At 36.8% G+C, this 23259-nt stretch overlaps 3 protein-coding genes across 4 annotated transcripts; 2 read left to right on the top strand and 1 right to left on the bottom strand.

The window, feature by feature from the left end:
* Positions 1 to 3478: 3478 nt before the first annotated feature.
* Positions 3479 to 6225, top strand: LOC119765394 (dynactin subunit 4). Its single transcript, XM_038249176.1, has 3 exons — positions 3479 to 3703; positions 3774 to 4990; positions 5762 to 6225. Exons 1-3 carry the CDS (start codon positions 3575 to 3577, stop codon positions 6093 to 6095), a joined length of 1680 nt encoding a protein of 559 aa, XP_038105104.1. The 5' UTR covers positions 3479 to 3574; the 3' UTR covers positions 6096 to 6225.
* LOC119765395 (40S ribosomal protein S14) lies at positions 6216 to 7269 on the bottom strand. 2 transcript variants are annotated; one of them, XM_038249178.1, is made up of 3 exons: positions 7178 to 7269; positions 6646 to 6887; positions 6216 to 6572 (listed from the first exon to the last, which is right to left on the bottom strand). In XM_038249178.1, the coding sequence occupies exons 2-3, from the start codon at positions 6880 to 6882 to the stop codon at positions 6354 to 6356; spliced, it is 456 nt and encodes a 151-aa protein (XP_038105106.1). In that variant the 5' UTR covers positions 6883 to 6887; positions 7178 to 7269; the 3' UTR covers positions 6216 to 6353. The 2 variants fall into 2 exon arrangements, with proteins under 2 accessions (XP_038105106.1, XP_038105107.1); XM_038249179.1 differs by having other exon boundaries at positions 7128 to 7225.
* A 5964-nt stretch (positions 7270 to 13233) lies between these two features.
* Positions 13234 to 22966, top strand: LOC6042735. The gene is made up of 2 exons (XM_001870711.2): positions 13234 to 13858; positions 22388 to 22966. Exons 1-2 carry the CDS (start codon positions 13435 to 13437, stop codon positions 22939 to 22941), a joined length of 978 nt encoding a protein of 325 aa, XP_001870746.2. The 5' UTR covers positions 13234 to 13434; the 3' UTR covers positions 22942 to 22966.
* The last annotated feature ends 293 nt before the right edge of the window (positions 22967 to 23259 follow it).

Raw genomic sequence — 23259 nt, 5'->3', positions numbered from 1 at the left:
TTTAACGGTTCGTCCACAAACAATCTCATGTTGGTAAACAAACGACGCCACATTGCCAATGTTGTTCGGTAGTTCATATAGGGGAAATGTTAGTTAGTAAGAAACACAGCCAAAGTTGACCCCAGGAAAGTTACTTTTGTAAAAACTTTGCCAAAGTCACATGAAACAAGTTAAAATTTGATCCCTGAAATTTGAGGAGTTCTTCTCAGATCAAAAATATGTTTGAAAATGGAATTTTGGCGATTCTTCTAAAAAAAAATTAAAAATACAAGTATTTTTTGAAAACAAATATTTTAAGTTTAAGAAATTTAAAGGAAAAAAATCAAGGATTTAGAAATTTTAAAATTCAGATATGCATGTAAAAAAATAATCAAAAAATTACAAAATCACAAACTTTAAAATAAAAAATAATAAAAACATCAAAAGCTCAAAAATTAAAAATTTTGACAATTAAAAAAATTGGAATAAATAATATTCAAATGTTTAACAATACTGAAAATTTAAAAAAAAAAAAACAAAGAAAAAAATCACAGCAATCCAAAAAAATAATGAATCAGCAATGAGTCAGTAATTCAAACCTCAAAAACTAAAAATGCAATTCAGGGATTTGAAAAATTTTTAGTTTGAGAAATTTAAACAAAAAAAAAATCAAGGATTTAGACATTTTAAAATACAGATATGCTTGTTACAAAATAATCAATAAATCACAAAATCATAACTTCAAAAATAAAATCATTCAATATATTAAATTTTTTAATTCAAAAACTTAAAACCATCAAAAGTTCAAAAATTAAAAAATTTTGCAATTAAAAAATGTTGAACATAGGGTTTTTTTCTCAAAAAATATTTTCCCTAAAAGAGCACGCAGCTAGCAAAACCTAAACTTAGTTACATGTACCCCGAGATGTACCCTCCCTGTAAAGGCTTATGAATTGAGCTCAGTTGAAAGGTTCTCCAAATCTCTGAATTATAAATGTAACATCCTGGAGCAGAGCTGGTAAAATCGTATAAACACTAATTGAATTGAAATTTTTTTGAATGTATAATATTCAAATATTTAATAATTCTGAAAATTCAAAAAATACTAAAAAAAATAAATAAAATTTCTACGGCAATACAAAAAAAGTAAATCAGCAATGAGTATAGTATACTATTGTAATTCAAACCTCAAAAACTAAAAATTTGAAAATTTAGGGATTTGAACAATATAAAAAAAGTTCTTACCGAGGTTCATACCGATTCATACTCTGTCGCCCAAAGTTCTCGATATAATTTTCAGTGGCAGAATTATCTGAATTTGATTTTCTATCCCAAAATATGGCTTAAAGCGGTATACGCAGTTCGGAAGAAACCGGTCAAGAAAAAAATCAAATGGGCAGCAGTGGCAGCTAAAGCAAGCCAGAGAGGGTGAAGAAAAGCCCCAAGAAATCGCTCCCTCTCCTTTGTTCGGCTGTTCGTAAAGCCATTTCTTGACCCCTTTCCTTCCGATCAGCGTACTAGCCTTAAAAATGTATTTTTTTTTGTAATTCAAGAAGGCGTCAAAAATAAAAGCATTTCAGTGTTCGAAAATAAAAAAACGAAGATTTCAGAGTTCAAAAATTTTGGAATTTTATGTTTTAAGAATTGGGTCCTAAAATGAAGCTTAGATTGCTGATATTATTGTTTACAGCGATAAAGCTTATTTTTCTGAGTACAATGGCCCTTTGTTCAACTACAAAGAGTTTAAAATTGATTTTTAAATCAATTTTGAAAAATTAACCTCGCGATCCTACTTGACAGAAAAGCTCCTACTTGACAGCTCGTTCCAAGGGGACCATAGTTGATCCATCGAAAAAATCTTGTCTTGTCAAAAAAATTTGTTGCGTTAAAATGAAAAAAAGTGTTCAGAAATGGTTTTTAATCGTGTTTTTTACCGTTTTACATAAAAATTGACATAGGGCTTTAGTACCCAATTAAGCATAATCCTTAAAATATAAAATTCCTTAATTCTTAATTACTTGAACTCCTAAATATCTTGATTTCTAGGGATCTAGAATTAAAAAAAAGAATTTCTGTTTTAAAGATATTTTTAAATTGTTATGTTTTTGAACATGTTTTTTGTAATTGATATTTTTTAATATCAATATTATTTTTTAATTTGTGTTTTCTTAATAACAAATAAATTGTTTGCTTTACGCGTTATCGATTGCGATATTCTTACTCGAAACTAAGTGTCCGAAGGCTTGATTGTTGAGGCAATTGCAAACCTCTTTTTACACCTAAGTTGCATTGTTAAGAGGGCCACATTATAAGGTGTTACGTCGATTCCGTTTGCATTGTTAATTTGATTTGGTTAACCGCGGTGGATTTTCTTGAAATAATTCGAACTGTCAAAAATCCACCAAAGCATCTACTTGTGGATACTTTTCTACCACTGTTTTTTTTGTGTGATCAATGTGGCAGATGTTTTGGTGGATTTTTGACAGTTCGAATTATTTCAAGAAAATCCACCGCGGTTAACCAAAATCAAATTAACAATACAACCCTAAGCTTCCATTCACCGCGATATGTGTTTTGTTATTTTTAAATTATTAAATACACTCAAACCCCGATGGTTTGACACCAACTGCTGTCAAACGAACGGCGTCACGTTCTAGTTTGACACCCCTTTTACACGGAGTTCACACACAATACCTAACGTTTGATTTATAGTGTACGTAAGCGCAGTGGAAAAAGTGACAGTTTGTCACTTTTTAGTTTGACTTTGACCAACCAACGGGGTACAAACTAAAAAAGTGTCAAACGAAAAAGTGACCAATCGTTTGACACTTTTTTAGTTTGTACCCCGTTGGTTGGTCAAAGTCAAACTAAAAAGTGACCAACCACCGGGGGTTGAGTGTATTCTTATCATTTTTTTTCTCTCAAGAACCTCAAATTCAAAAATTTAAAATTTATTACACTCAAACCCCGGTGGTTGGTCACTTTTTCGTTTGACACTTTTTTAGTTTGTACCCCGTTGGTTGGTCAAAGTTAAACTAAAAAGTGACGAACTGTCACTTTTTACACGGCGCTCACGCACACTATCAAAACAAACGCTCAGTAGTGTGTGTGAACTCCGTGTAAAAGGGGTGTCAAACTAAAAAGTGACCCCGTTTGTTTGACAACAGTTGGTGTCAAACCATCGGGGTTTGAGTGTATAACTTGTTCCGAAAGTGGTTCAATTTGCAACACAAAATATGGGAAATAAGAATGGGTTTTGGGCGAGGTTTTGGGCCATTCTGTATTCCAGAAATGGTACGATCGGTACGAACGATTTGAAATTTTTGATATGGACTCAAGGTGGTTCCAAAAACACAAAAAAAATAAAATCAAAAATTTTGTTAATTGAACCTATTCAAAACAAAAAAATGCCACAATGAACCCACTGTGCACAAACGACCAAGTAATTTGCGAAGACCCCATCCTTTTAGCTGCAGCTGTCAAAAAAGCGAAAACAGAAAAGTGAAAAGCAACAAAAACAACAAAAGCGAATTTTCCACCGACACCCGAGACGGACCCAGCAAATCCGAAATCGACGGAAAAAATCCGCCTAACGATGGCCTTCTTCATGCTGCCGAACGTGGTGGAGTACGCGTGCGTGTGCGGCCTGCTCAGCCCGCTGACGAAGCTGTACTTTTGCCGCTACTGTCTGAAAATCCGGTGCGGATTCTGCGTCTGTCATGAGGTGAGGTCCCATTCCGGAGGTTGGTCCCGTTGCATTTGATGATGTCATCACCCGCACACGCTTTTTGCAGGTCGATTCCCACTTTTGCTGCAACTGTCTGGAGAACATTCCGTCGTCGGAGGCGAAGATACGGAAGAATCGGTGCAATACTTGTTTCAACTGTCCGAGTTGCCAGCACACGCTGTCGGTGAGGGCGTCCAGCAGTACGGTTGTTCCGGCGGCGGCACCAGCCGCTGCTGCTGGGGAGGAGGGGAAGAAAGAGGAACCGCCTGCGGCGGTGGTGGCCAAGCAGATTACGCGGAAGATGTACTATTTGGCGTGTTTGAATTGTCGGTGGAGTTCGCGGGACGTCGGGATTCCGGATCAATCGGTGGCGACGGGGCAGTGGCCGGAGCCGGAGTACGCGAATGCGACCCGGTTCGGGCTGCTGCTGGAGCACTACCAGTCGGTGGTGTTGCATGAAAAGCAGGAGAAGCAGGAGTTGTGGCGTCGGAAGACGCCGAAGACGAGCAAGTTTCCGAGCTTGACGGATCGAACGGGGTTGACGGTGTCGATGATCCGACGGCAGATGGGTTGGACCGATAGTAAGGCGCAGATAAAGGCGACGCCGTCGTCGATCAACCGGTCGGTGGCGAGTGAAGCCGTTGATGAGCTTCCGGAGGATTTGCTGACGAAGCCGATTCAGCTGAAGAACATTACGACGCTGCAGCAGCGGTTGGCCCAGCCGGCCAAGCAACCGTTCACGGTGAACAAGCTCTACCCGCAGCACAAGCTGCTCTCGATCAAGCGTTCGCTGCGGTGCCGCCAGTGCGACCACAACGTGACCAAGTCCGAGTACAACCCGAGCTCGATCAAGTACCGCATTGCGATGTTCGCCGCGTACCACGTTCCGGAGGTGCGCTTCATCCGGTGCGAGCCGCTCAAGCTGAACCAGGAGGCCGTTCTGCTGCTGAAGCTGATCAATCCAACCATCAACGACATGACCATCACGATCATGGAGCTGCCAACCGACGAGGAGGAACGTCTCATGATCGAAGAGCTCAAACTGTCCGCGGAGGCGACCATCTCGTCGTCGACGTCCTCGTCGCTGATGCTGTCGGCCGCGGGGTTGACCTCGGGCACGAGCAGTTTGGCCTCGAAGCAGGCGGCCCTGTTGGAAGATCCGCGGATGGTGCAGCAGCAGGTTAATGGAACGTTCAAGTTGCCCGATTCGAGCTTCGTGCTGCACCACCGGGACGATTCGGCCGAGTTTGACGAGGTGGTGGCGTCGCAGCAGGAGGATCCGAAGTGAGTTTAATTGAAGTTTTCTGACAAATTTCTATTCTTTTTACAGTTTTCTTAGCCAGGACGCCATCCGGGGTATTCGTTTAACATTCCCAAGACACAAACACACAGGGGACTTGCATGCAAAACGAGCGCTTCTCTATCACCGACGAGAAGGTCAAGTACCGAAATGCAAAGCTGTTGAAAATAGAATAGCCAGGCTTCTTTCGGTCCGATCGAGATCAACAACAAAAAACTAGTTCGAACAATCTCCAGTTACTCCAATCGTTCACGATCACAACTGCCTCTAACCGTGACTGGAGTGTACAATCGTTGCGCCACAAAACAGCTATCTTTACGGAACTTGGTACCTGCATGTTCTATAATCATAAGAAAACGGCAGAATATTCCACTGCAGAAGGAAGATACTCTTCTCATTAGAACGCAGATCAAGGTGATACAATGTTGGTAACGATGGCGCTCACACTCATTTTTCATCATTGTGGCAAAACTTATCAACGGATAGAATTTCATTTCAAAGTATAGCTTCTGGCAATGGCCATAAGACAAGCGTTTGATACGTTAGATGCAGTGGAGTTATTTAGAACGAAGGATCTTTTCATTTGCTTGTTCTCTAGAATCAGATTCAACATTCCTTGCTTTGTGAAGAATTCTGTATTCGAACGAACAAAGTGCATGCCAGTAGCAAGAGGGGGCTTAAGTTTGACGTCGGCATTTGAGATGTGCTCCACCCAATGTAACATTCTGTTTTTTTTTTTGCTCTCCCCCACTCAGGTTCATCGTTTGGCGCAAGGCGAACCAAATCTCGATGAAGCTGGCGGTGCAACCGGCACCGGACTGCAAACCCGGCGACGAGGTCGTCATCGGCTTCTCGCTGCAGTACACGTACGTGAGCACGGCCATGGACAAGAACGTAACGGCGGCTTCCACGACCGCCGGAGGAACTCCCGGAAGTGGCAGCTCTGGGGCGGCCTCCGCCGCTGCCACCGCAGCAACTCCCGGAAGCACAAGCACCCCGACCAAGGGCGGACCGCAGAAGCACGCACTGACCACCCGGGTCTACCTGAAGCTGGGCCGGATTGCCGCCGTGCCGGAAGTTGCTGCTTGAGCGATTTGAGATCGATGTTTAATTTATTATTTAATCTCATGAAATGTTATCCAATTGTAATTCGCTTCTGCTTAACCATACTCACACAAACAATTATGCGCAATATAACACAAATAATAATCACACTTGAGCTGGGTTGGTTTAACTTTTTCATCCGATTTTATTCCTCATTAATTACATTTCTGAGTGTGGAATTGGGGAAACTCGCACAGCGCGCCACAAAAAAAGCCACCACAAAAATACCAGCACTCCCTCTCTCTACAGACGACGACCGCGGCGACCTCCCTTTCGGCGGGTCGAATCGGACGGGATCGGCGTCACGTCCTCGATGCGGCCAATCTTCATCGACGAACGGGCCAGGGCGCGGAGCGCCGACTGGGCACCCGGTCCCGGGGTCTTGGTGCGGTTTCCGCCGGTGGCACGCAGCTTGATGTGCAGCGCGGTGATTCCCAGCGACTTGCACTTTTCGGCGACGTCCTAAAAAAAAAAAAGGCAGATTCCACCGATTAGTAAACAATCCGCAAGATCTCGTTCAAGTGTGTCAACCAACCTGAGCGGCCAACATAGCGGCGTACGGCGAGGCCTCGTCACGATCGGCCTTGACCTTCATGCCGCCGGTGACGCGCGAGATGGTTTCCTTGCCCGAAAGGTCCGTGACGTGGACGAAGGTGTCGTTGAAGCTGGCGTAGATGTGGGCCACTCCGAACACGATCTCGCCCTCGCGGACCTGCGGTCCCAGCGAAACCTGCACCTCTTCCTTTACGGTTTTGTTCTTGCGGGGAGCCATCGCAGCTGGAAGCAAAACACCCAAAAATTACAATCGATCCCTTTTGTTGACGCAGATTTTCTAGGTTAGGATTCGCGTTGTTGTTCCGGGAGTGTTATTTTGACAGCTCCATTTTTTCGTGCATGGGCTCTCTCCAAGTGGGCAGCACTTTTCCCCAAAATTTCCGCAAAAATCACACCCCAAATCGTCGCACTTTCGCGAACCCACGCACGGAACGTCCCCCCGAACAACTTGGAACCACTTACGATCGGGTTGGGCGCGTATTTCAACGTAAAAATCGGAATTTACACTTTACCTAGAAAATTGACTCTTGCGACGAGAAAGAGCTGTCAACGAAAAGGAAGCTTTTTCTTCTTTTTCTTGGTCTTTTGCCCGGAAACGCGAAACGTCATTTGGTTCGTCGATAATTTTTGTTCGTCGACTCTTTTCGTCGATTGTTATCGTTTGAAGGGGACCACAGACAAATAGACAAAAACTGGTTTACATTGTTTTTTTTTTAATTTAATCAAGAAATTAAAAGTGCTACATGGAGTTAAACTTTATGTCAAGCTGCTGTGAAGGATTCCATGACAGCTGGGAAAGTTTCAATCCATGTTATCGGCTCACATCTCTCTTTTTAATTTCTCGATTAAAAAAATTGGATTCGCACAATTGAATGCGACTGAAAAAAATGTTTAAATAACTTTGGTTCAACGTAATAATATTCAAAATCCAGAGCTGCCGTACAAGGCCGCATCTCAATAAGCTGAATAAAGTTAACCTCTGCAGAGAGTAAAAAAATCAAAAAATACTTAAGTTCAAAAGTTGAAAATTTAAAATTCTATTAAAAATTCTAGAGTTTAGAATTTTTACAACTAGAAGTACAAAAAAAACATATTTCAAAATATCGACGGCAACATTTCAAAATGCATCATGTACATTTTGACACTTTCTAGAGTATTGCGTATCTTGAAAGTACTCCTAATAAGCTACCTCTCCACCAAAAATGAGCAAAAGTTACTTCAGTAAAGTCTGTTTAATAATGATTTTAAATAAAGTTACATAAGAGCAATTCTCTACCAAAACCGGAAATGAATTTTATTTGTATTTTTTTATTTGGCTCAAACTTTGTGGGGGCCTTCCCTATGACCAAAGAAGCCATTTTGCATCATTAGTTTGTCCATATAAATTTCCATACAAATTTGGCAGCTGTTCATACAAAAATGGTACGTATATATTCGAAAATCTGTAACTTTTGAAGGAATTTTTTGATCAATTTGGTGTCTTTGGCAAAGTTGTAAGTTAAGGACTATTTAGAAAAAATAGGCACACGGAAAAAAATTTCCCGATTTTTTATTAACTTTTTTCACAAAACTCAAATTCCCAAAATATTTTTGATTTTCGAGATTTTTGATATGTTTTAGGGGACAAAATCCGCATCTTTTGAGCTATAGAAACATGGTCAAAAAATCTGCCGCCGAGTTATGATTTTTTGAAAAACTGGTGATTTTTGGAAAAAATCGAAATTTCATACATAAAATTGTTTTGACCTCATTTTTTAATGCAAAATGGAATTTGCAATCGAAAAGTACTTTACAGATTTTTTGATAAAGGGCTCCGTTTTCAAGATATAGCCACCGAAAGTTTGATTTCAGCGAAATATTTGCAGTTTTCGATTTTTAAAAATAGTGACCATGAGTGACCATTTCTAAAAATATTTTTGAAAAGTTCAAAATTTGCTATAAAATTGTCTAAGAGACATTGAAGATTGGACCTCTGGTTGTTGATACAGCGGCTTAAAAGAAAAAGAAACACGAAATTTTCTAAGTCTCAGCCCAATATTTCTAATGACGATATCTCAGCAATTAATGGTCCGATTTTCAATGTTAATACATGAAACATTCGTGAAATTTTCCGATCTTTTCGAAAAAAATATTTTGAAAAAAATTAAATCAATACTAGCATTTTTAATGGGCATAATATTCAAAGTTTGGCCCTTTTAAAATGTTAGTCTTGATTTAAAAATTTTCAAAATATTTTTTTCAAAAAGATCGGAAAATTTCACGAATGTTTCATGTATTAACATTGAAAATCGGATCATTAATTGCTGAGATATCGTCATTAGAAAATGGTGGGCTGATTGGGTGAGACTTAGAAAACTTAAATTTTCGTGTTTCTTTTTCTTTAAGCCGCTGTATCTCAGCAACCAGAGGTCCAATCTTCAATGTCTTTTAGACAATTTTATAGCAAATTTTCTAAACTTTTCAAAAAAAAAATTTTTAGAAATGGTCACTCATGGTCACTATTTTTAAAAATTGAAAACTGCAAATATTTCGCTGAAATCAAACTTTCGGTGGCTATATCTTGAAAACGGAGCCCTTTATCAAAAAATCAGTACTTTTCGATTGCAAATTCAATTTTGCATTAAAAATGAGGTCAAAAAATTTTATGTATGAAATTTCGATTTTTCCAAAATCACCAGTTTTTCAAAAATCATAGCTCGGCGGCAGATTTTTGACCATGTTTCTCTATAGCTCAAAAGTTGCGGATTTTTGTCCCTAAAACATATCAAAAATCTCGAAAATCAAAAATACGTATTTTGAGAATTTGAGTTTTTGTGAAAAAGTTAATAAAATCGGGAATTTTTTTCCGTGTGCCTATTTTTTCTAAATAGTCCTTAACAATACCTACAACTTTGCCGAAAACACCAAATTGATCAAAAATTCCTTCAAAAGTTACAGATTTTCGAATATTTACGTACCATTTTTGTATGAACAGCTGCCAAATTTGTATGGAAATTTATATGGACAAACTAATGATGCAAAATGGCTTCTTTGGTCATAGGGAAGGCCCCCACAAAGTTTGAGCCAAATCAAAAAATACAAAAAATAAAAATGGTCGAAATCGGCCGGTTTTGTAGAGAATTGCTCATAAACAAAATCTCTGGCATCAGCAGTGTATGTTTATATAGCCCTGTCAAGCTGTCAAATAAAAGACTGCATGAACCTTGCGATGAAAAAATAAGCATCATTGAAAAGACGCCATGTACATTTTTCCGACGAAAAGCGAATCATAACAAAACTTCCCCTCCACTTGCAAAAGGCGCCATGTACATTCGGCGAAGAAAAACGAATCATAACAAAGCTTCCCCTCCAACGACAGCAGGGTGAAATAGACGTTGGTGATTTCAAAAGAAGTTATGTTTGTTTTTCTTAAATATAATGACGGAAATAATGTTTTATTTAATATGGATGATCAAGTATGAATAAATATCATTAGAACACCTTCGTTTGCTTTTATATTGAAATGGGAATTGAAAAATGATGCTCAACATTCAAATCGACGGTAACATTTCAAAAGGCATCATGTACATTTTGACACTTTCTGGGTTATTATATATTCTAAAAGTACTTCTAATAAGCTACCTCTCCACCAAAAATGAGCAAAAGTTACTTCAATAAAGTTTGTTTAATCATGATTTTAAATAAAGTAACATAAACAAAATCTCTGCCATCAGCAGTCCCTGTTTATATAGCCCTGTCAACCTGTCAAACAAAAGGCTACATAAACCTCGTGACGAAAAAAAAGCAACAAGAAAAAAGCGCCATGTACATTCGGCGAAGAAAAACGAATCATAACAAAGCGCCCCCCTCAGTGACAGCAGGGTGATATCGACGTTGGTGATTTTAAAAGAAGTTATGTTTGTTTTTCTCAAATAAAATTACGGAAATAATGTTTTATTGAATATGGATGATCAAGTATCAACAAAGCAACGTTTTTCATCGTTTGTTATCATAAGAACATCTTATTTTGCTTTTATATAAAAATGGTAATTGAAAATGGATGCTCAACATTCAAATGCGTTTTTCTCAAAACGCATGGTTGGTACATGATGCTTTTTGAAATGTTGGCATCGAAATACGTTTTTTTTCAAAACGCATGATTTGTACATGATGCTTTTTGAAATGTTGGCGTCGAAATATTAAATTAAAAAAAAATAAATTCAAATATTATAAAATTATAAACCAAAACAAAAATTTATAGAGACTAAAATTTAAAAAATAGAAATTAAAAAATCGTATAAATAAGACTTAATGTGTACCGTCAATTGGGTCCTAAAATGAAGCTTAGATTGCTGATCTTATTGTTTACAGCGTTAAAGCTTATTTTTCTGAGTACAATGACCCTTTGTACGAGCACAAAGAGTTTAAAATGGATTTTTAAATCAATTTTGAAAAATTAACCTCGCGGTCCTTCTTGACAGAAAAGCTCCTACTTGACAGCTCGTTCCAAGGGGACCATAGTTGATCCATCGGAAAAATGTTGTCTTGTCAAAAAAAAAATTTGCATTAAAATGAAAAAAAGTGATCAGAAATGGTTTTTTATCGTGTTTTTTACCGTTGTACATAAAAATTGGCATAGGGCTTTAGTACCCAATTGGGACAAATCGGGACTACAGTCTGAATAGGGACCGCATATTTTAGAGCACTTAAAAGCTTCAAGTTTGGAAATGAATGTACATTTTTTATTGCTCTGAATCTGGTCTAACCGGAACCACTCAAAAGTAACAAAATATTAACCTGCAACATTGCTAAAACTGCTGGCCCGATTCACCTCTTGTGTACTCGCAAATTTAATAACACATTCACAACTTTGAGTCAAACAGATTAGGCCACAGAAGCTGGCTTGTTTGCATCAGAAACCTGCTCTCTCGTGCTCGAAAAAGTTTTTTTTGTCATGCGATCGGTCATGCGACTTTTAGTTATTTTTTAAGGCCAAAAAGTAATAAATTTTGAAACCTTAAAATAATCATTCAAAAATATGGTTTTTTTTCTCGTTTTTATTGGTAGATTTATTTTTATCTATTTTGTTTCATTGAAGATTTATTTTTGAGAAATTTAAACTTTTTGATTAATTTACATTTACTTTTTTTTAATTTTTTATGTTGAAACAATTAAAAAAACTATTTTATTTCTTAGAACAGTTCTAGGAGCAGTTACAAATATTTGTCAATATTTATGTCATCCCCTTCATAGTCTGGTCAAAAAAATCGGGGGCCATTTTTTCAAATTACTTTAAAAAATTATTGGAAATAAACTAAAACGTCGTCAATTTATTTATTCGCTCTACAGCATTGCCTTGGCGTTCTCGATTGCAAGATTTCTACTCGAAACTAGGTGTCCGAAGGCTTGATTGTTGATTGTTACCCCTAAACCACGGGTCCCGGCAATTTGGTCAAATAAATCAAATTTTCAGTTTTTGCTTTTTGGATGTTTTTAGTACCTCTGACTCAAGGCGGTTTCAAAAACACCCAAAAGGCAAAAACTGTAAATTTTGTTTATTGGACCTTTAAAAAAACTCCTTATTTGTTGACTTATTTTACTTTTTTTTATTATTTTAGTATCAAAATTTAAACATGTTGCTATTTTTAATTTTATTCATATTTTGGTTTTTTTTTCAATTTCTTTAATTTTTATGAATATTACTTGTTAAATAATTATTAATATGTTTTTTTTGTGTTATAATATGTTTTTTGCCATCTTAGGCGGTTTCAAAAACACCCAAAAAGCAAAAACTGTAAATTTTGTTTATTGGACCTTTAAAAAAACTCCATATTTATTGACTTAGTTTACTTTTTTTTATTATTTTAATTTAAAAATTTAAACATGTTACTATTTTTAATTTCATTCATATTCATATTCATATTCATATTTTTTTTCCAATTTCCTTAATTTTTATGAATATTACTTGTTAAATTATTATTAATGTGTTTTTTGTCATCTAAGATTTTTTTTTAAATTTTGTTCTAGGTCTTTTTTTCAATTTTCATTTTTTCAGCAACCTGTGGCATTAATTTATGGGGAAGGAGGTTAAATTCACACACACAAAAACGTCGTCGCAAAAACTGTGTAGAAAACAAACTACAAACCAATCTTTAAGTGTGTTGGTAATTTTTCGTTAGAAATCCTTATTTTTGAATTGAAGACATTAAGAATATCATAATTTAAGAATTAAGAACTGCAGAGTTTATGAATTTAACATTTGAGTTTGACTTTGTCAAACCATCGGGGTACAAACTAAAAGGTGTCAAACAAATAAGTGACCAACCACCGGGGTTTTGCGATTTATTTATTTTTTTGCATATTTTTGAATGCAATTTCACATCAATTTATATGACAGCTGCAGATTTCCCTCTGTTTATTATCTGCAAATTTGCAGAAAACAACCTGATACACGCTGATCAAAAATTACACTTTCGTAACGTTTGATTTTCCTCCGATTTTTGCAGTTCAACTCAAATTACCGAAAAATGGGCTAATTTCTGATAAGCGTGCACGCGCAATCAACTTGACAGTTCCCGCTGTCAAAACTTTTGCACATCAGTTTTGTTTTCTTTTTCCCCGACCGTGCGTGCTGCTGCTGTGCTGCACCGACCACAGAATTTTCAGTAAGCAAATCGTCGTCGTTCCGATTTTTTCCCGTCCGCCCGTCGTCGCCTGCCACCGTGTGGCCACTCCGGGTTCGATTCGATTTTTTTTCTAGTTTTCCGAGAGTGAGTGAGTGTGTGAAACCATGCCGGTGGTGTCCACGTTGGGTTCGGTTTCCCGGCGGGGCTGGGTCGGAATCGGGCTCGTCGGTTTCGTGCTGTTTTCCGACCTCATTTGGACGCGCATCGAGCGGTGGCTGTCCGCGCGGAGGGCCCGCCGCCACACGGAGGCTACCGTGGCGGAGGTTTTCTTCGCGAACGAACGGAGTAACCGGCCGGACGACGCCGGCGTTTCGATGGACCGGTTCACGTCGGAGCACGTCCAGCGGATCGTGGACTATCTGGACCGGGCGCGGGTCGCCGTGTACCTCGGGATGTACATCGTGACGGTGGACAAGATCGGCGACGCGTTGATACGGGCCAAGGCGCGCGGGGTCCGCGTGCGGGTCATCGGCTGTTCCTCGATGGCGTACAGTTCCGGCTCGCAGATGAACAAGATGGCTGAGCAAGGTGAGTTGGTGCGGGGATCAGCTGGGACCTGGACCAGCTGATTTGGTGCGAGGGGGACACGCACGATGACCTCGACATTGACATTGGCGGTGTCCTTGGGGGGGGTTCGGGCTCCAGACGAATCCTCTCAATTGGAGCTGGTTTTCTCTCGCGACGGAACGACCTTGGACGGAGGACAAAGAACCTGCTCCACGCTGACCTGCAGTCGAATGAAAATCGAACGCGAAAAACCGACCAGTTTGTTGGGTTCTCTTGACAACCGACTCAGAAGTTCCAAACTGTAGGCAGTCAAGGCCTACTACTTTCGAAAAAACGTGCGAATTTTGCTGTTTTCTAAAAGTTCACTGCACAATTATCCAAAATAGGGTTGGCCAACCTGCTGGCATTGAAATGCGGTCGACCACATTCGCAAACATTTTTTTTTGCAAAAAAAATTTAATAAAAAGCCACGAGATTATTCTAACCTCTCAGCAGCAGCAGCAGCACAAAAGAACGAGTTGCATCATTTTCATATCCAGTTTGCTGGTGCAGTTTCCGCACATGGCAGAGGGAGAGCGAAAAAAATGCACGTGCTTTTGCTCGAGCGCAAATGTCATCGCAAATTTAATCGGAAAAATTCGCCTGAAAATTAAACTTCAACATTTAAAACAAAATCCTTTGTTCTCAGCCTCTCCCAGCGACGAAAAGCAATAAAAAAATAAGGTCAGCTGACATGTCGCTTTTCGGAGATTCGCGAAAAAAGAATAAAATATATTTTTGCAACCTCGCCTGCTTCGACGAGCCCGACTCGAAATGTGCAATAAAAAGTGCAGCCCCTCGCCGGGATGGTCGTCTCTCGCTCTGGCGCTGGTGCGCAGCCGGCGCGCAAGTGCAAGCGAGACGGCTCTCTCTCGCGATCGATGGGGAGGACGTGACGAAAACAATAAACACAAGAAAAAAACACAAAAAAGTGCAGCACCCACTTTGTTGTTGTTGTTGTTTTTGTCGTGTTTGTCGGGGGGTGCAGCAGCTGATAAGGTCACCAAATAAATAATTTTGGGTGCAGTTTGACTGTTTTGCAGAATTTTCTTATCGTTTCTTCAACGATTGAAAAATCTTTTTTTTTCTAAAAAAATAAACAAAAAAAAATTAAACGAGAAAGACAGCTTGATGGTGCATCTTGCGTTGCACTCAGACAGCCACGACTATACTTTTGCTGATATGTGATGATTTTATCAGCTGATTTCTTCATTTGAATGGCTCGTTGCATTGGACAAAGAAAAACAGAACATCATCGAAGCAGGCTGGGCTGGGATTTGATTACTTTTTCAGTTTGATTGTGGGTGGGGCTCGGACTGATGGGTGGAAATTGAGATTTCGATCCATTTTTCGGCTGGTTATTGTTGCCGAATTAGAAAATATTATAAAAAAAAACTTTGAAGGCAATTTTAACAAAAATGATTGTACACGAAACGAATAACAATAAGGAAAAAACATATTTCAGAAACAAAACTGACAAAAGGAGTTGATAAGTTTTTTTTTTATGAATTGGGTACTAAAGCCCTTTGTCAATTTTTATGTACAACGGTAGAAAACACGATTAAAAACCATTTCTGATCACTTTTTTTTCAATTTCATACAAAAAATTTGACAAGACAAATTTTTTTCGATGGATCAACCATCCCTTTGGAACGAGCTGTCGAGTAAGAGCTTTTCTGTCAAGAAGGACCGCTAGGTTAATTTTTCAAATTTGTTTTTAAAATCCATTTTAAACTCGTTGTGGTCATACAAAGGGTCATTGTATACTCAGAAAAATAAGCTCTATCGCTGTAAACAATAATATCAGCAATCTAAGCTTCATTTTAGGACCCAATTTTATTTTTTAGAGTTTCTTTTTTTAAAGAATAATTCAAGATCTAGATTATTATTTATTAGATATAATAGTAGTTTATGCAACAAGTTGCAAAAAGAGGATTTTTTCAGCACGAGTCGTACATTTATCCAACGAGGTTCACCGATAAATACAAAGAGTGCTGAAAAAATCAAGTTTTGCAACGAGTTTCATACAACAGTTTTTGCAATTCCAAAAAACACGCACTGAGTGAAATTTTAAGTCATTTTTTTTATGTATTTTGTTAATAAATCGTTTAAATCAAAAAAAATGTTGAAAAGTGTTACTTTTCAAAACAAGTGCTGAAAAGTTCAACTTTTCAGCACCCATTTGAGTGCTGAAAAGTATAACTTTTCAGCATTTATTTTGAAATGAGTTGCTATTCGATTCTGTTATTTTTGGTACAGAAAAGTAGGCTATTTCGTCGTTCAAGAATGACAGGAAAAGTAAGTAGTTTCACGACGGAATTGCAAAAAGTTTGTTTTAATATCTGATTTCAAAATTCATGATTTTATAATCTTACAATTTTACAAGTTAGAATTATATTTTAGAATTTTTAGAGTTAAGAATTTTGTGATATAGATATTTTAGTTTGTTTGAATTTAAAAATTTGAGAATTTTAGAATTGTAGAAATATAAAATTTCAGGATTTTTTTTTATCATTTGAGAAGAATTTCTGAATTTTAGAATTCTGGAATTTAGAGAATTTAGGAATGTAAACCATTAAAATTTGAGAATCACAGATTTTTTATAATTTTTTTTAGCATTTCAGGATAATTAATCATAATTATTTTTTTAAGCTTTGAAACACTAGAATTCCAGAGTAAATTTTCAAAATAACCTATGAGTAATGGCATGCAGACAGAACGTTTTAAAATTTTAACTTGAATTATTATTTTTTGTTTAAAAATATCAATTAATTTTTGATTTAAAGTTTATTATTTCAAAAATCTTATAATTTTTGTATTTTGTAAGATAAGTCTACATTTTTTTCTACATTTTTATTTTTTTTATTTAATAAGTTTGGAAAATGTTAGAATATTTTTTATATTATTTCAAATTGGACGATTGAGTTGAACCAGCCGCTGGGTGAAAAACTCTATAATAATAATAAATAAAAATGATTCGAGAATTTTAGAGTTTCAGAATTTAGAATCATTTTAGGAATTTAAACAATTACAATTTGAGAACCGTAGATTTTTTCTAAATTAGACTTTCGGAATTTTATGATTTAAATTTTTTAACTTTAGAATTTTAGTTTTTTTTGTTTCACAATTTAAATTAATTTGAAATTTATAATTTAAGATTTTTGAATCTTATTTTTTTTAAATCTAAGAATTCCAGAATTTTAAATTTTTTAGTTTTTAAAATTTTAAGGAATTGAAAACGTTGGAATATTAGAATGTTTGAATTAAAGAATTGAGGAAACCCAATATTAGGAATTTAAAATTTGCAATCTTTGAATCTAGGCAAGCATTTAGAAATTTGGAATTTAACAGTAGTTTTAATATTGTAAAATATTAGTATTTTGGAATTATTGAACTTAAGAATTTAAAATTTGTTGTAATTCAAGAATATTAGAATGTTTTGAAAAAATAGAATGCTTTTAAACGTATAGAATGCTTGAATTATAGAATTCAAGAAATTATAAGTCTTGAATTTTAATTTTTTTAAATCTTGGATTTTTTTTTTAAATTTTAAAATTTTTGAAAATTTTGAATTTTAGATGATAAAAAATTTAGAAATTAAGAATTTTTGATATTAAGAAGTTCAGAATTTAAGAATATCCAAAATCTTTTACAGTTTTAGAATTTAAAATTTTAAAATGTTAGTTTTTTTTAATTTTAGCATTTTAGAATTTAAATATTTCTAGATTAAATTTTTAGAAGGTCCTTTTTGCATAGCATAGGAAAGCGATGACTCATAGGTTTGTTTTGAAAATGTATTCTAGATTTAACAGCTTCAGGTCTTATTTTTTAATTTTTTGATTTTCAAAACTATTGCATGCTTAATTACATTGGTTTCCTATGTGCATGGGACTTTTTTGAAAAAGTAAGCCAGAATATTTGGATACTTAAAAAAAAAATCTTGCATTTTTAAACAAATGAGATTTAGATTTTTTTATGATTCAAATTTCAATTTAATTTTTCTTGAAATTTTTAATTTTCTAGGTTGGAAATTTTGGATTGTTTGCAAATGATCTATTGATGATCTTTGTAATTTTTCAGTTTTTGAGTTTCTAGGTAAACCAGCCCGGGAGCATGATGACAGCTCCCATACAAACTGAGCGTACCTCTTTTTGTGGGCCCAGTGGGCCTAAGATGGCGGCCTTTGATATCATCTAGCCAAACATTTGAAAATGGCGAATAGTTCAAATTAATATAGTTTTTGCCTACTTTCGGTTTAAAACGACAAAATAAGCATTCTGGAATCATTTTCTTGAAAAACTTGTTTAAACATACGCCACGTTAAAATATTAGTCTTGAACAGTTGGAGGGAGCGTGCCGCGAAAGCCGTCACGAAAAAAAGTTTCCCATGCTAATTTTGAGTTGCGTTTTTAATGGGCGGACTCCGACGAGGTCCACATGCCATCTGTCGGTGGATACGCGCCACTCACGAAAACTGTCATGTTAGGGGACGGCTGAGGTAAACCAAATTTAAAATATTAGATTTCTAGAGAAAAAAAATAAACTTTTAAAATTTTTAAATTAAGCTTGTTTTTGAATGATAAATTTTCGATTTTTTTTAAATTTCGAGCTTAAAGTTTTGAGAATACGGTTTCAAATTTTATGAAAAACGGTAACAAAATTTAAACCGCTTTTTTCATTTTAATGCAAAAAAAGTCGAGATAACGTTTAAAGATAGATCAACTATGGTCCCCTTGGAAAGAGCTGTCAAGTAGTTTTAAAAACTGATTCAAAAATCAATTTTCAACCAGGTTGTGGTTGTAGAATAGTCACATAGTACTCAGTAAAATAATTTTTATCGCTGTAAACAATTTTAGGGCTCAATTTTGAAATATTGGATTTTTTAAAATCTGTTTTTTTTTATTTTTAGTCCTGAAGTTTTTTTTTATTTTTTTCGATTTTCTTTGTTTTTAAATTTATTGTGGAAAATTTTAATTCCATAAAATTTTATAAAATCAAATTTTATTAAAATACTTTTTTTACCTTATTTTTTTACAATTCCAGATCTCGATTTTTCTTACAGTACACATTTTACTTTAATTTTGAACACGAAATTTTGGATTTTAAAGTTCTGAAATAAAAAACATGCTTAATTTTTTTTAATACGTATTTATGTTTTTTTTTATTTTAGACTTTTTTAGATTTATTTTTTGGAATAATTTGATTTTTGAATGTAATAAACATCTTTATTTTAGCTGTCAATTTTAAAAATTTCTTCGTACTTTTTTATTTAATTTAATATTTTTTTCTTCATTCGTCTATTTCGTTGTTTAAGCATAACTTGTATGAAGTTACTATCCTTAGCTGAGATGTGGGCTACCTTTCAACAGGTCATTAATTCAAAGTTGGGGATAGAGTTTGCGAGTGCTTAAAGAATCGAGTAAATTTACTGAAGGAAAAAAGTGACAAAATAAAAAAAAATATCTGGAGTTTTTTTATTGAAAAGGTCCAATAAACCAAATTTTCAGTTTTTGTTTTTTGGGTGTTTTTTAATACCCCTGACTCAAGGGGGTTTCAAAAACACCCAAAAAGCAAAAACTGGAAATTTGGTTTATTGGACCTTTTCAAAAAAAGAAAACTCGAGATATTTTTAAAATTTTTGACATTTTCAAATAAACAAATAAATTGAAATTTGTAAAACTCCAATGATTTAATTTATGTTTACATTTTTCTAATCTTAAATGTATTATTGTATTGAACTTGCAATTTTTTAAATCTCATTAAACAAAATATTTATTTTAGTTGATAGTTTTTTATCTAAAATTTTCGCATTTTTTTAAATACTTTAAGTATTGATTAATTGTTAAAATTTTTAAGTCTTTCTAACTTAAAAAGTTTGAAATTTTCTAGTATTCCAGCTTTTGATATTTTGAATTATCGTTTTTTTTAATGTTTACTCTTGGAACGTATATTGCTTGACAGCTCGTTCCAGGAGGACCATAGTTGCTCGTTCGTTAAATGTTGTCTTGTCAATATAACTTTTCACGCTTAAGGTGAAACGGGAGATCAATCTTAATGCAAATGTATTAGTGAGCTTTGGTAGTGTTAGTTTGATGATTATCATTGATGACGTCATAAGTCTTTTAGTGTTTGTGCCATCGTTTACTGGTAGTTGTGTGGCCGAAGAAAACTGCGCTAACAAATCAAAATAACGAACTGAACGAAAAAGTATCTTTACTGACTTTTGAAAAGAGTTTATTTTCCCATGATGTAGAACTTTCGAAACTATCATCCTAAACCTCATCCTATAATGTTTTTATTAAACAGAACCTGCCAAACATATAAGCATTTTCCGTAAAACGTTGCAGTTAAAAATTCGTTCAAGAAACTAAAATTAAGCGTTCGATGGAAATACATGCTATTCCTTACTAGAAGAAAATTAAATTATGCTTGTTGTTCAAAACTAAAGTTTCCTCTCGAAATATAGGTAAACAGGTTTGGCTTGGTTTAAACATTTTTTAACATATATTTTTTTGTTTTCAATCATAAATAACAAAATGATCGCGGGAAAAGCTGTTTCATCAGGCCGGGCCGTTACAATCCGGGTTTGATCGATCTCAACGGTTCGGCCAAGAGCCAGCGGGACTGGTAAGATGACGAACTCCAGCTTGGGCTTTTCGTCGTTGCCGATTGACACGCGCAATCGGCAGTAAAGGAAGTCCAGGCTCCGTGCCATCGCCAAGCAACCGCCAAGCAAGCGCTCTGCAGACCAGTACTCCAGTCGAGCAGCTTTCGGATGTGGTGTAGCACTAAGTCGATCTAGTCTGGTAATCTGCTTCTGGTGGAACTGATGGAGATGTACTGGTACGGATCTTATTTCCTTCAGCTGCTGCTCGCAGATTAACCTCCTCGCTGACCGAATCAGGGAGAAATCCGATCTAACTGTTATTTAGCTTAAAGTTCTCGGTGGCCAGATCTATATGCCGCCGTGAGCGGTTCCCACAATGCTGTACGGGTGAGGTCTCTCCATGACCTAGTAAAATTGAAATAGTTTTGTAACAATTTTATGTAAATCAACAACAACAAAAAAAACTTACCGGCAATTGCAGTTTTCCTTATGGTTTTAGCGAGGGAATTTTCAGGCGCCCCGTTTTCTTCCTTAACGTCCTTTTTCTGCTTTGAAAAATGTCTTTTGCCGTAAATTTTTACCCGAGTTTTGATTATTTTAGATCAACGAATTTTATTTCGCACGGTCGAACAATTTGAACAAATGGCAGATTCGTAGATGGAAAAACAGAACTGCCAAAACCTTGCGCCCCAAGAAGTGCATATAAGGTAAGCTAGATTCCTAGCGCGAAAATAATAAACACGGAAATTGGATTATTATAAACGGTGATTTAATATGATTTATCTAAGAATTTTCATTAAATTTTCAAAATGTTTTTTTATAACGGTTGAAGTTTTTAATTTGGGTCCTTTAGTGAGTAAGATTTTAAATCTTCCTAACGTTCTTTTTATTTTAATCCGCACCAGGAATTGAGCATACCTTGTATAACTATACCTATGACTTGCCACAGAAAAGTGTGGCCAAACGGTGCCGAGTTTTATAGATTGTAGATTTTTCTTCAGGTTTCTTGTTGATTTTATAACTCGTATGCCATTTAAAACTATCATTTATGTAACAAAACAATTTATACATGAGTTGTTTGATAATTTTTTATCAGTACGAGGCAAAGATTGAGGAAAAAAAGTTTATTTCGAAACTTTATTAAAAGCTCTCGACAAAAATTTCTGGCAACCACAATCTTGATGACTACTAACACAAGTGCAAATGACAGTTGTATTGAAGAGTGTCTAAATAGAAGAAAAATATTCGCGAGATTTTCCACTTCGCGTAATTAGATTCAAGATTTCGCGAAAATCGCGGGTTTTGTAGTGTTCAGCCGTGATCAGCTAGTTCCCCCAACTGCAGCACGTCGAGCGATCAGCGATTTATTGAGGTAGTGTAATTGAAATGGTGTTTTTTTGGCGTTTCAAAGTGCGGACGTTTTTGTATGGAGAAAATAATCTTTCCAAAAACAGGCTAAATTTTCGAAAAAGAAAGCTTTATCGAGCCTGACATATACTTTTCTGTGTTCCCGTGAAAATTGTGTGCATAGTGATTATTTTTTAAATTTTTAAACTCTAGAGCAAATTCGGGAAATTACCAATTTTCGAAAAAGTTTCAGATTTTCACTGAATAAGGTGTAACAGGAAATAATCATTGTTAACGTGAAACGGGATGGTTGTCTGCCATACTTTTAACCGCCATTTAAAATGATGGCACGTTACACCTTAAATAGATAAAAGTTTTTTTACCGTTGGACGTACAAATTAACATAGGGTTTAAACACCGTTTAAAGTTTGTTGCTTTTTGAGAGTATTTTTTGTCACCTCGTACTTAGGGGATCGTAGTTGATCCATCGTTTGACTTTTCGTTATTCTAACCTAAATGACGTTATTCTAAAAATGACGACCCTCTCATCTTTCCAGACATCCCGATCCGGTTCAACGACTCGTCCAGTGCGTACCTGATGCACCACAAGTTCTGCCTGATCGACACGGATTGGCTGTGCGCGGGGTGTTACCACGCGGAGCGAGTGCGCCGGTTGGGCTTTTGCTGTGACGGAAGTGGCCCGGCCAGCGGCGGCAGTGCACTTCCCGTTGGCCACGCGATGGTCAACGGTGGTGGTGGCGGGGGGTTAGTGGCCAACGGTGGCGGAAAAGCGATCGTGCCGTGTGACCTCGCCGATCGGAGTGGTTGTGCGCGCTGTCGTAAGGTCCTGCGGGAGGAAAAAGAGCGTGTGCTGGTGGGGGAGGGTGGTGGTGGTGGCCGGGATCCGCTGCCGGCGGGGGGAATCATCATTACGGGGTCCACCAATTGGACGATGCAGGCGCTGTCCGGCAACTGGGACAACATGATCGTGACGTCCCGGCCGGAGGTGGTGGCCCCGTTCCAGGCCGAGTTCCAGCGGCTGTGGGCGTGCTTTGCCTGGTCGCCGCCGATGTTCGAGCGGGGAGGCGGAAGAGCGGCTGCGGGGCGGTAGCGGGACGGCGGATGAGAAGAGGTTAGTGTTGGGTTCAAACCTGGGTTCTTTTTTTGCTTCAAAATTAAACGAGGACTTCGATATCGAAAGGTAAACAAACAACTGCATAGCAACGTATGCAACACGTGCGTTCGTGCTGGGAGATTACCCAGCTCTCTGGTAAGGTTGGTGTCTTGGCTGAGTGGTTCACACAGTTGTCGCTAGGTGGTGTTGCGAAAAGTGGTTGAAGTACAAGAGCCTGCTGCCTGTGAGGTACTAGATTGGTTGGGAATGCTGAGTTGACGCTAGGTGGCGGCAAATGCCATCTTTGATGATGTT

Source organism: Culex quinquefasciatus, chromosome 1, assembly GCF_015732765.1.
Source record: "Culex quinquefasciatus strain JHB chromosome 1, VPISU_Cqui_1.0_pri_paternal, whole genome shotgun sequence".
NCBI lineage: Eukaryota > Metazoa > Arthropoda > Insecta > Diptera > Culicidae > Culex > Culex quinquefasciatus.
The sequence above is the reverse complement of the archived record's forward strand: the minus strand, read 5'-3'. Positions and strand labels throughout refer to the sequence as shown.